At 34.2% G+C, this 13,435-nt stretch overlaps 1 protein-coding gene across 1 annotated transcript in view; it reads left to right on the forward strand.

Annotated features, from left to right (window-relative positions):
- The window catches only part of LOC114275410 (uncharacterized), a 36,693-nt gene extending 33,535 nt beyond the window's left edge, over positions 1–3,158 (forward strand). The window contains exons 13-14 of the mRNA XM_028217474.2: positions 2,355–2,483; positions 2,677–3,158. Of these exons, the coding sequence (XP_028073275.2) occupies positions 2,355–2,483; positions 2,677–2,864 (317 nt within the window). The 3' untranslated portion in view covers positions 2,865–3,158. The remainder of the gene's footprint in view (positions 1–2,354; positions 2,484–2,676) is intronic.
- Positions 3,159–13,435: the final 10,277 nt, after the last annotated feature.

Consider the following 13,435-nt stretch of genomic DNA (forward strand, 5'->3'; position numbering starts at 1 on the left):
TTCCAAGGCCTAACCGTAAATGAACAATATTCAAAACGATGCAAACGAGTGAAATGAAAGGTAACTACATATATGTATTTCATTTGTGCAATATTTTCATGATTGTCAACACTTATTCAAGTGAACTTTTAGTGTTCAATCGTTCCCCAAATCATGACAAAATACAAATCCATGTGACATTTATGCCATTTCGTGTTCACAATCAATATTCATTTCATAGTCTCATTTATACTATTTCAAAATCTTCAACATTTTCCAACAACATTTATTCATTCCATGGATATCTCTACTACACAATCAACACAAGGAGGGTTCTTTCAATTCATGAGAAATTTAACAACAATTTCATGGATATCTCACAAAATCTACTTTGCCCCAAATTTCTTCAAAACTAGGGTTTGATCCAAAAAGGTTTTTCCTTCATTTTTCATGGAATCTCCTAACAAGGTACTCCCAAGAGTTTTACGATTTCATAAAATATTTTTAATTTGAACATTCTCACAAGGAAGCCATTTTCTTTAACATTTTCAAAATCCACACTACAAAACCCAAACCCTACATTCAAATCCAAAAAAAAAAAAAAAAAGAGGCTAGTCTTGCTAAAATCATATATATAACTCAAAGACTCCCTACCTTAAGATTTGGAATGAAAATGTGAGAAAAGTTCCAAAATCAACGGCGTCGAAAATGATCTCCACCACACACAATGTTGCTCTTGATAAGCTCTCCAATAATAATGAAGGCACTAGGGTCAAAAACCCAATGGATTTGGTTAGATCAAAGAAATAAATTAGGTGCCTGGAAGGGTTTCTAGAGAGAGAGATGAGAGAAAAGAGGGAAAGTGTAATGTACACAGAGAGAGAGAGAGAGAGAGAGTGAAGTGAAAAGTGAAAGAAAAGGGTGTAAGGGTCCAACTTTTAAGTGATTGGACAAATTTTTGGAGCAGATTGCGGACAAATCGCTCGAGCGACTAAACCTGCACTCAAGCGAATAATTCAAACTCCCAGAATCTCCCTCCTCCCTGCAAAAGACCGCTTGAGCAACGAAACCTTCGCTCAAGCAAAGAATACGAACTCCTAGGAGTTCAAACTGCAAAACGAGATACTGGAAAGTCGACGTTACTGCTTGAGCGGTCTCAACTCAAAGGTGAGACAAAACAACCCTAAAGCCTTCCCACCATTCCCAGATTCACTCCAAAAATTACAGATTAATACACTCAAATTGCTTTAAAAGGACTCGAAACATCATAGTTGACCACCACTTTCAAGCAACTCCAACCACCTTCCACCGGCAAGCAACTACCTTCATTCACCACCTCTCATCGAAAACCACCTCCAGCCACCACATTTAGTGGCCGTCAACCACCTATGATTAGCACCTTTGGCGGTCAACAACCACCTCCGGCCACCATCTCTGATCATCAATAACCACCTTCGGCCACCCTTCATTTGTTTTCAAAACAAGTTTTTAACATACGTGTATATAAAACATGTTTTTTGTTTTCGTTTCTCACCAAAAACAAACACAAACATGTTAAATGTTTTCTGTATACACTAAAAATAGTAAACCATAAACGTCAGCAAACAACACCTAACATAATGTCCAAACATTTTGTTTTCTATTCCTGATATGGTTTACATCACCTCAACTATCAGCTTTTTGTTGTGGCTGAATAGGTTAGAGAGCTGTTATATGAGAACACAAGGTTCCTTCTCAAATGAGATTATGAACCAGTTTGGTACCAACCATTTTATGGTCGGAGTACGAGGACATGGTATGTAAGTGTGTGCATTTATGCACTTACAATTCCTTGCATGATTGCAAATGTCACAATAGAGAACTTTACATGATAGTCGAGTTAAAAATTAGACACATGAATGATAATCAGTGCCCTCGTGCATCAGTGCCTTCCAAATGAAAGATTGTGGAAAAACATTAAGAGGGTTTTTTAGTAAAAATACTTTTACTAGTGTTTTTCCTCAAAATTCAGAGACAAATAGAAGTGGACATGTTAGCAAGTACCCGAGTTGTTAAACTTAGAGTGGAAGCTTGTCCTATTAACAAGTAATATGTAATCATTAGTTGATGACAATATATATATATATATATATTTTGGTGTGTAGCTGAATCATTAAATAAATGTCTACTTTGTTCAAGAAAAAACGAAGTTTAGCAACACAGCATATGCTTTCTTATATATGTTAAATTTGTAGTTGATGATGGTTTGGGTTGATTACAACCATTATTGATGACGATATTGTGAGCTGAATACATGTTTATATAAATGTTTCCTTTGTTCAAGGGAAAAGCAAGTTTTTTTATAGCAATTTTTTAACCAATTGGTAAATTTGCAGTGCTGAAACTCCCATCTGGCCAAAACAAGCCTCTGCCATATCTACTCACTTTGATTCCGCCACTCATATTGTCGTTGCTTGACCCAGATATATTCTTCAAAGCATTGGATTTTGCCGGAACATATGGAGGTATTCTATAATTGAACTTCACTTACTTCAGAAATCTATCATCCAAAAGGTTGAACGACAGGCCAACTGTACAAGTTGGTGAATTGATTACTGCCTTGCATATGTTGCAATCAGATGCAAAATAGTTTCTTTTAAACCATGCATTATTATTTTTTTAAAATCTCTCTCACTTTGTTTCATCTTCTCTTTGTAGTGCTAGTACTGTTTGGAATTCTTCCTGCTGCAATGGCTTGGTCAGATAGGTACTCAAATTCATCTGAGTTGTCATCGAAACAACCCTTGTTGGTTCCTGGAGGAAAACTCACCCTTTCGCTCGTGATTGGAGGTGCAGGATTTGTCATATTCTCAGAATTGATTGAGAACTTTGCTCGTGCACATTAATCAGAAACGCAAGATATTCTTTTCTTCTTCTTTTTTTAAACATTATTGTTCTTTTAATTTTCCTATTTTAAGCTAAATTAGCGGTTGAATGGAACCTTTGTCACCTCTCCCAGCTTGCAAACTTTTCCTCGTCACCAGAGGTTGTGCAGTCTGATGTGACTACAACGCAATGTATCAATAATCCAATTAGTTTTCAATTGCAAATGCTCGTCTCAAGGTTGAATTTGAACTGGACTAAGTAGTCCGAGCTTACCGAATGTTGTGGCAAACAAAAATGTGAATTGTCTTTACTCACTCATGCTCAATATTGGGTCTTTATAGGTTGACTCAAAAGATGTTGGCAAGTGTGATTAGATATGGATAAATGCAGACTATCTGCTTGTCACAGAATGCCGATTTAGTACTTGGATTGTTCGTCCATTTCATAGTTTTTTTTGTTGGGTAGGTGTCCATTTCATAGTTGAACTAGAGGCAAATCGAGCTCTTTTCAATTTATATGAAAACCATATGTTGATTATTTATACGCTTGCAATTATGAAATAAGGTGTTTGTTGGTTTGGGAAGTAGGTTGGCTTTTTGGCTTTTTTGGCTATTTTAGCCTGGGCTAAAAAGCTTGGTTTGTGAAGGACTTTTTGGCTTTTTGGCTTTTTTGACTTTTTTTGTGAGAGAAGAATGTAATGATTATAGGTTGGATGTGATGTTTTGTTTGTTATGGTTAAAATAGTCTATTTTGTTTTTTGTGGCTAAAATAGCCAAAAAAGCCTGAAAATCAACTTGCCAAACAGAGGCTGAAGCTAATTAAGGCAAGGTAGAGTTCTTGCATATAATCATTGATCAAACATATTTAAGGGCTCCTTATCATTTTCTCTGTTGTTTTTTTTTTTGTTTACTTTTTTTTTTTGGAGGGGGGGGGGGAATTAAACAATTAAGACACTTTTAAACTTATTTCGGAAATTATGTTAACATATTTAGCAATCAATCACGAATTCTATTATCCTATTTGTATTTAAAAAATTAGGGTTATTACAGTCCAATAGTATCAAAAACAAAAAAATAAATAAATAAATAAAATTACATATACATGAAAAAGTTTATAATTTTAATTATTAATAAAAAAAAATTCATTAATTTGTAATTACTTTTTTGAAACCCCATTGATGTGATATTTCCCTTTAAAAAATTGAGAAAAATGTGTTTATTAAAACATCTTTTACTATATAAAAAATTAGGGTATGTCCGTGCTTGAAGACACGATATAAATAATGATAGGATTATAATATAATTGTAATTTCAATATTATTTAAATTTATTTTTTAATTTGATAAATTCACAAATCTATTATAAAATTTTAGAGTTCTCATCACACTCCTCACGAAAACTCATTTTGCTTATACAATATATAGCTAGGTACATAGATGTATTTGGCATACAAACAATTTTCACGGGCATACATACAGAATGCTTTTGCTTAAATAATTATATGGAAATTGTATGTATGCCCGTGATGACCTAGTGTTTTACCGGCATACATATATTGTATGGAAATATGTGTAAAATATATTGAACAAAAAGGAGAAAATAGAAAAATAAACGAATATAAAGAAAAACAAAAATGAGAGAAAATAAAAAAAATAAAATGAAAAGAGGGAGGAAGGTGGGATCATGGAAGGATGGGTGAGAAAAGGAAAAAGTAAAAGAGAGAAGCGGGAAAATAGAAAATATACATGTAAAATATTTTTTGAAAAATATATCTTAGCCATTGTTTTATGAATTGAATAAATCTGAGCCGTTCAAATGTCCTAGTAGGACAAATGTGTGTAGGACAAATTTAAAAACTATCCTGCATTATTATATAGATGTTGAAGATTTATATGAGATCTAAATTTATGAAGTCTATCATGTATTGAATATATTTAAAAATAATAATTAATTATTCAAATTCATTTAATTTGTGGACTATAAAATTTATTAATTTAATCTCCATTACACAGAGTAAAATCTGGCTCCTAATTCTGGGATTGCAGATTTTTTCATATAATATGAATAAAAAATAAGTGAACAAAAATGAGAAAATTAAAAAAATAAAAATAAAACAAATAGAGAGAAAAATAAAAATGAGAGAAAATAAAAAAATAAAAAGAAAAGAGAGAGGGAGGTAGGTAGGATCATGAGATCATAAAAGGATGGGTGAGAAATGGAAAAAGTAAGAGAAAGAAGCGAGAAAATAGAAAACGTACATGTAGGATATTTTTTGAAAAATATATCTCAGCCGTTGTTTTATAAATTGAGTAGATTTGAGCCGTTCAAATGTCCTAATAGGACAAATGTGTATAGTACAAATTCAAAAATCATCCTGCTTTATTATATAGATGATTGGTTAATACGCGTTCTTTATAATCGAAAATTCATCATACTTGCACTTCAAATTTAATAAACTTCTACTTCAAAAATGTATTTAACATTAAGATAGTTTTGGAAACAAATTAAAAAGTGGCCTAATTGTTTCAATAATTAAAATAAAAATAATAAAAAAAGTAACAAAAAAACTAAGATGGTTAAAGAGCTTAGAATGAAGAATGTGTAATAACATAAACAAATTAAACCCCTTATTTGGTTGAAGGTAAAAACTTAGTTAAATGAAATTTTAATTTTTTTTACTTTAATTGAATTACAAAATCACAAAAGCATTTTTATGGGACAATATAAATGGAGTATGAGAAATATTGAATAAAATAAATCTAAATTTACTATGGTAGTTTTACTAAAGAAATCAATGTCAACATTAATTAATTAATCATCCTAGCTATAAATTAAAAAGAAGAAAAAAAAATGATATAAAAATCCACTTTCTAAACTTATTTTTAAGATTCAAAGATGTATAAAAGACATAATTGACTGAGGATTAAAGAATACATGAGAGAGAAAGTTGCGTTAGACATTCTAATAGACGGTCACATAATTGAGTTCAAAAATTGAATCTAACTTTTGGGTTAAAATAGTACTATTCAAAAAATGTAGGCAATTAAGACCTAACTTGAGTTCAATTTATCATGCTTAGTAAACAAGTTTGGATCCAAAAGAAGTTACCTGAGTTGCACCCCTAGACCCAATCTTTTTTGAAGCCTAAAGCAAAATTTTAAATTATGACATTTTGACGTTAATTTTGATAAATATTTATATTTTTATATGCACTTTTTTACCAAATTTTTAGTTTTGCTTTTGAAATGCAAAAATTACTAATGTTAGACCCCATAAAAAAAATTCAAAAATCTTCACTTTATCTCCTTACTTACCTCATAATTCCAAATATACCCTCATCGCTAACCTTTCAAAATCTCTTTATACCCCCACACCTTTTCGAACCCTAACTTACACACCGGCTTTCGACCACCATAACCACCATAGTTGTTGTCTGCAACCACCACTTTCCAGCCCTCATCCACTCTCTCCACAACCTTTTTCCACCTTACCAACCTACAACTTCTACCCCTCACAACACTACTAACCCTGACGGCCACTGCATTGTAGTTATCCCTACCCTGATGATCACCACATTACAACCATCTCCACTCTAGCAACTAGTACCGCGTTGCTCTTACCACTTCCTAACCTTAAATCTAGGGTTTTTAAAAGGTAAGGGAGGAAAAACTAAAGGTTTTGAAAGAAAAGAGAAAAAGAAGAGATCATTAGCGAACTATAAGAGTCAAACCAATTGTCTTTGTGCAACTTCATAGTGCTGAACAGATGCTCAATGTTCGAATATAGCCAACCAAAGCAATGAATAGTTTTTATTCGATTTTTTGATACCGAACGGATCGTGTTTGTTCGAAGAGTGACTACTAAACGGGGGTGAAGTGGTTCATTGAGAGGCTACCTAACGGGGATCATTGGGAATGATGAGTAGGGAGGGGTGGTGCACAAGGTAGGTCGATGGTTATGGAAAGGGGTTGCAGTGGTTCTTGGGAGTGATTGCAGTGGTTTGCGAGAAAAAAATGTGAGTTGCAGTGGTTTATGAGAGTGGAGTGGTTGTGGTGGTTTGCGATGGTTGAGAAAAGGGGTTGTGGTGGTTCACAAGGGGGATAACAAGTAGAAGAGGTTATGGCATTAGCAACACAGTTGCAAAGACAACGCTAGTTAAAGGGCGTGTTTGAGAAATTAAGGTTAATGATTTTGAGAGTTGAGTTTTTACATGAGAGTTATACGTAAGAAAATGAAAAGGTATAAGAAGTTAAATCTATAGTATAAATAAAAACTCTCAAATAATTTCTCAAAAAAAAAAAAAAAAAAAAAAGCTCTCAAATAAAAAGCCCAACTTGAATTTTTGTAGGAACTAAATAATATATAGGGAAAACTAGTTTAGGTCCCTCTCCCATTTTTAGTAATGGAAGAGATCCACAATGGTCCTTAAACCCACACCCATATATCAAATCAAAGAAATTTGACTCTCTCTCTCTCTTTCTCTCTGATCTTTATTTTATCCAAACCAAACCCTCACTCTTTGTGCACATTCTCTACCACGCCGTTGCCGGAATGTTGCGAGCCATGGTGGCCAAAGATGCAAACACGAGATGACGTCATCAAAACATGTACCATTGTTATATGGGTGGCTTCCACGCAGTAGTTTTGTAAGCTTCCCTGACTACATTAAGGCCTCGTTTGGGAACCTTCTCTTTTAGTTAAAAAGTCAAAAAGTTACTAAATTAGCCAAAAAATCAATAACTCATACCAAAAAATCAAAGATTCTCTTTTCTCTCTACTTTTTGCACATCTTTTCGTAAAAAGTCAAAAAAGTCATCTCAAACATACTAGCTTTTTTTAGCTCATATTTTAGCCAAATAGCCAAAAAGTTACTAAATTAACCTATTCCCAAACGAGGCCTAAGGACAATTATAGTCTTTAGAGTTTCAGAAGGAAAAATGATCAAGTGTCTTCAATTAAATTCAATTATAGTCTTTAGAGTTTCAGAAGGAAACATGCACCATTATTCATCTCATCAACAATTTGCTGAAAGGTAAGTCAACTGTATTGAAGTATTGGATTAGGTCGTGATGTGGACTACATTGAGAATCAATGATTTGCTGCTGTTGGGGTATCCTACTGCTGCTCATGATAGCCCTGGAGTCAATGCTGTTAAGTGGATGAAAGTATTTGTTATTGGTGGATAGTTGCATTACCAAAGGTAGGATGGCAGTCCTGAGTTAGCTTTGGTGTGCAAAGGGGTTAGCACATATTTGTAGTTCCAAACCTGTGCTCAGCCAGAGGAGTTGTAGTAGTGGTCTAATGCTCTAGTAGAGGGGTTTTGGATGAATGGTCTTTCAAGGGGAGTGTTTTGTTGCTTTTGCTGTTAGCCTGGGCGGCTGTGGTGTTTTTTTTCGTTGTTTGTTTTTGTTTTGTTTTGCTCTGCATGTTGGATTCTCACCAACTTGGAGCTTCGAGTGTATGCTAGCAGATGATATGGTGTGCATCTAGGTGCCAACCTAGTTAAGATCTGAATGTTTCACTGTGATGCTTTTTGCACCCTCTTCTTTATTGATATAAGTTATCATACTCATTATGTTTTTCCATCAATAAAGCTTCTTTTTTGCTGATAAAAAAAAAGTGTCTTCAATTAAATTCCATGTCTTCAATGTAATAAATATGCTATGAATGAGTTACACACAATTCACATCTTTCCAGATTGTGAATGTTGCTTTCAATTCATGGATTTCTTATCCTCAAAATAATTTTGTTATATTCTTTTCCAAATTTGAACAAATGATCATATTTCATCAAAGAAAATACTTGATTCTGATTATGCACAAGTTGTTTTGAAAATATGCAAAATATGCACAAAGTTGGGGACATGGATTTAGCAAAGAAGGTGTTTGATGAAATGCCAAGAAGAGAATGTCTAAAGTCCCTCAAATCAATCCAGAGAAATTTTAATCCAAACCAGAGAATTTCTTTGGACTAAATCAGAGAAAATTCAATCCAAACTAGATAATTTCTCTGGACCAACCCAGAGAAAATTGAGTTCAATATAGAGAGAATTCAATTCAAACCAGAGAATTTCTGTGACGACCTGAAAATGTTAATTGTAATTATAAGTAATTAGTTATGTATTGAATTTTAATTATGGCATATGTCAAGTGATTAATTGTGAATTATCTAATTTGATTCATTGTAAATATTTGTTTAAATTGAGAAACTATCCGTTGTGAATTCGGCTTTGAAATTGAAATTGATGACATAAATAGGTTTAGAAATCAAAATTGAGTACAAAAATATGTTAATTGGAATTTTTAAAGTTATCCGAGAAGTTTAATTAAAAAATTGATTTCGTCTGATTCGCTAATTTTAATAGGTTGGAATTAAATAATTGAATAGGAATTAGAGCTTAATACACATTAGTATAATTTAATTTAGTATAATTAAGATTATAAGATGATGAGATGAATTTAATTTGAGTGAAGTTAATTTGTTTAATTAATTTCTTAGCCTAATTAAGTCAAGCCTTATGTATGTAGAATTAAAGGGTTAGTGGAATAGTATTTTATTCTTCTATACTCATCAATTGAATAAAGAAGAAAGAATTAGAATGAAGAGTTAGTGGCCTTGGTGAGCCACACGTAGAGAGAGAGTAAGAGAATGTGCTAGAGAAGAACTCAGGAAGAATTGAAAGGAATAAGAAGAAGAGGAACCATAAGAAAGCTGAATTTTTGGTCTTGAAGCATCAATTAAGGTAAGACATTATTCTAAATTGTTGATATTGAAGCTCTATTACATATTATCTTCCAAGATATAAGTTTAAATGAATTGAATTTGTCCTTAAATATGAGATTTGCTCATGTAATTGAGAGCTTGGGGCATGCATGTGAAAATATTGAAGAATTATTCAAATTAACTCCTAATCTTTACATGCATGGTATATTTTTGATTCTATACTTGTTCTCTTACATGATTCATCGAGTTTAAGGAGAAATTAAGCATGAATTAGAAATTGGGTTCAAGAAAATGTTTGTTTCATGAAATTGAGTTTCAAAAATGAAAAAATGAGTTTAATTTGATATTTAGAGCTTTATAAGAATTTAATTAAAAATTTGATTTTGGTTCATAAAATTAGATGTAGTCAACTTAAGCCTTAATTGAGAATTAATTAAATTCAATTGAAATTGAGTTAGCTCAAGATTATGGAAATAAATGTGAAGATTAATTATTTGGACCTTGATTTGCTTGAAAATAGAGTTGAAATTGCAAAATGTGCAAATTTATGAGTTTCTGATTCAGTAATTTAAATATGACTGAATAATTGTAATTTAATGTGTATAAGCCTAATTTAGGCTTAATTGTGTAATTAGTGAACTTAATAAGGATTGGTCTATGATTAGATTACTTATATTTAATTAGTTTGGTTAATACATGGCTAAACATGTTTTAATTAGAGATTAAAGGAAATTAATAATCTAATTAATTCTTAATTCTAGTCATCCATTTTTAAAAGCATAAGTGAACTAAATATGTTTAAGATGATTGTGTATCGTGCTATGCATATTTGTGATTGCAGGTCACGAGTCAAGAACTGTTTGATCAACCGTTCTGGAAGCCCACTGTGAGTAACATTATTGTAAAGATATGTTCATATAAATTATGTTCCCAATGTGATTTGATAAGTTATGATTTCTTAAATGATATTTGTTTACGTGAACGAATATCTTATGTTTGAAATCTATTATGGCATCCATAGATAGTCCAAAGTCATGGGAGACGGCATGTTAATGCGGGTCCATGACATATATGTGATTACGAGATCTCGTTAGCCACTTCATTGTGGTAATATGTGTTTAATCGGTATGCGGAACCGATTACTCTAGTCAAAAGACGATATGTGATATGTTCTGTGAGATGTACTATTATATTATGTTATGATATGAGACTAATATGAATGATTGTGTCATGATTTGTTTTACGGATGTGACATATTTGGAATTCGTTCACTAACCCCTTTACTTTAATAGTATTCACTGGGTTTTAGCTCACTGTTTATATATATATATATATATATATATATGTATAGGTGAGCGTTCTGCAGGGCAAGCCTAGAAAAGGTCTTTAGCTGAGCCACCGTTTTGAAGCCTATTGAGTTGTTTTGTGTGCCTCTGAGTTGGGGCTAGGCCTGGAAGGCCGTTGTCAAGCTTTTGATCGTGAAATAAACTTTTGTTATGTGCATATGTTATGTATAAGATGTTAAGTTATAAGTTATGTACTGAATGTGGGTGAATTAACATTTTTGCATATAAATATTTGTTCATATAGATGCACAGCTGTAGACATCCCATTTTTGACTGTCTTCAAGACTTGGACGTCATCGTTTGAACACTCGATGATCATCCGTATTCGTGTTCGTCTTGAGTTCTTGGAGGTTTCAGCTACGCGCCTTACCTCAAGACCTTTCGACTTGTTTGTTTTGTGTTTGGTTTTACATCAAACACTTATTGTTTTGCTTCTGAGGGTGAGAAATAGCTTGTAGGCCATCCCCACACCTCACCGGCCATAGCTTGAGGCCACCGGCCTTATTTCCTTGCCACCGGCCACTGGTGAAGGCCGGTCGGCACTGTTGATGGTCGGTCGGCACATTTTGACCGATTAGCCACTTTTTCTGGCCGAGACCTTTTCTTGAGGGGGGTTTGAACCTTTTGAACCCCTTGTTTTAGCTTCTTGAGGAAGCTTGAACCTTTTGAACTCTTAGTTTTTAGCTTCTCCAAAAAGCTTGAACCTTTTAACCCTTTTTAGCTTCTCCAAGAAGCTTGACCCTTTTTTAGCTTCTCCAAGAAGCTTGATCCTTTTTTAGCTTCTTGAAGAAGCTTTAACCTCTTGACCCCTTTGCCTAGCTTCTCCAAGAAGTTTGGCCCTTTTGCTCCAAGCTTCTAAGAGAAGCTTAGCCTTTTTGCTCAAAGCTTCTAAGAGAAGCTTTGCCCCCTTGGTTTCTCTATAAAAAGAGGGCCTCTCCTCCCCTTTAGAGGGTTAGAAAAATCTGATATAGGATATATATATCACTCCCTCTCTATATCTCCCTTTCTCTCTACATTTGTGTGGGTTAGAGTGTTTAAAAGGGTCTAGTTCTTGCACATTTACACTACAACTCTTGGCCTAACACCTCCATCATCAACCTAAGGAGCTTGGAGGCCATTTTCAGAGGCTAAGGGACTGTTTTTTTAGACCAAGAGGCTGCTGTCCCCTTTTGGCTACAAAGGTAACTCCTTCTCCCTCTTTATTCCCCGTTTTTGCACACACTTTTAGCCTATCTTGCTTGCTGTTTTGAGCTTTGTGTATAACATAAAAAAGTTTTATTTTTTTGTGTTTAAGATACTTCATTAAGGTTACTTTTGTGTTTAGGGTCGTTTACCCCCTCTTAGGCCTTGTTTGGCCTCATTTTTGTGTGTTTTTAGTGAGCTTCGGGACTACTTTGTTTGGGCCTCCTCACCATTGAAATCTTGAGGGATTTCAATGGTGAGGATGGTTCCTTGAGGTCCTAAGAAGGAGAGGGCCACCCCCTCTCCTTGTTGTCCTTGAAAAGGGCCATTTTTGCCTCTTGAGAGAGTATCTAGTTTAGGTTCATGTTAAGCATGCCTTAACTGATTTTTGTGCTTATATTGCCATGATATAGCATTGTGTTAAGTTGGTTTAGACACACCATGCATGCCTTGCATACTTGTCTTGTAATGCCATGAATTTGCCTTAACATGTTTTAGGCTTTGACCCTTGTTCTAGCATGATTTTGGCCAAGCTTTGTGAAGCTTTCATGCATGTTTTAGTATGCTTTAGCTCTGTTTTCAGTTGCTTTGATCATGCTCAACATGTTTCGCATGGTCTCTTCGCATTCTAGCTTGTTAGCTTTGGGTGTGTGGGTCACTAGCATGCTTTACTTGGCTTGTTCTCATGATTTGGCATCATTAGAGATCATATTTCAGTCCATGTTCCATGTTTGCATACTTGCATTTTCCATCCCTTTCATGCTTTGAAGAGTTGTTGGCTTATGCTCCATGTTTAGGCCCTTGTGCATGGATGCTTGTGTGTGTGTTTTCATGCTTTTGTTGCATCTTTTTGGCCACTGTTTTGGGCCTACTTGAGGGCTGTCCACTTTGGTTCAAGACCATCCTAGCATGTTGTTGCATGCTTGCCTTGTATGTTGTTGCATATTTGGCCTTGTTCCATGTTTGTTACATTGCATTTTGCATGTTTGACACATTGCACATTCGCATGCTTAGTTTGCATACTTAGGTTACATAGCATTGCATGCATCCCATGCCTCTTGAATTGATTATGATAGAGGTTGGGGCCCATTATTTGTTTTGTGCATTTCATTCCATATTGAAATTGCACACTTTGGCTTCTTTGGGCCATCATGCATTGAAATGCGTGATTGGTGGTCGAGGACCATCCTCCTTTGAGTCATGAACATGATAAGGAGGGTGGTGGTGCAAACATTGCTTTGAAAATGCATTACCATGCCTTGTCTGCCCTCTGCTGCTGTCAAACAGGTTTCTGCAGGAAGTTTTGGCTGGCCGGCCATATATACTGCCGACCGACCAAAT

Source organism: Camellia sinensis, unplaced genomic scaffold (genome assembly GCF_055761805.1).
Source record: "Camellia sinensis isolate YWXY unplaced genomic scaffold, ASM5576180v1 Unanchor1, whole genome shotgun sequence".
Taxonomy (NCBI): domain Eukaryota; kingdom Viridiplantae; phylum Streptophyta; class Magnoliopsida; order Ericales; family Theaceae; genus Camellia; species Camellia sinensis.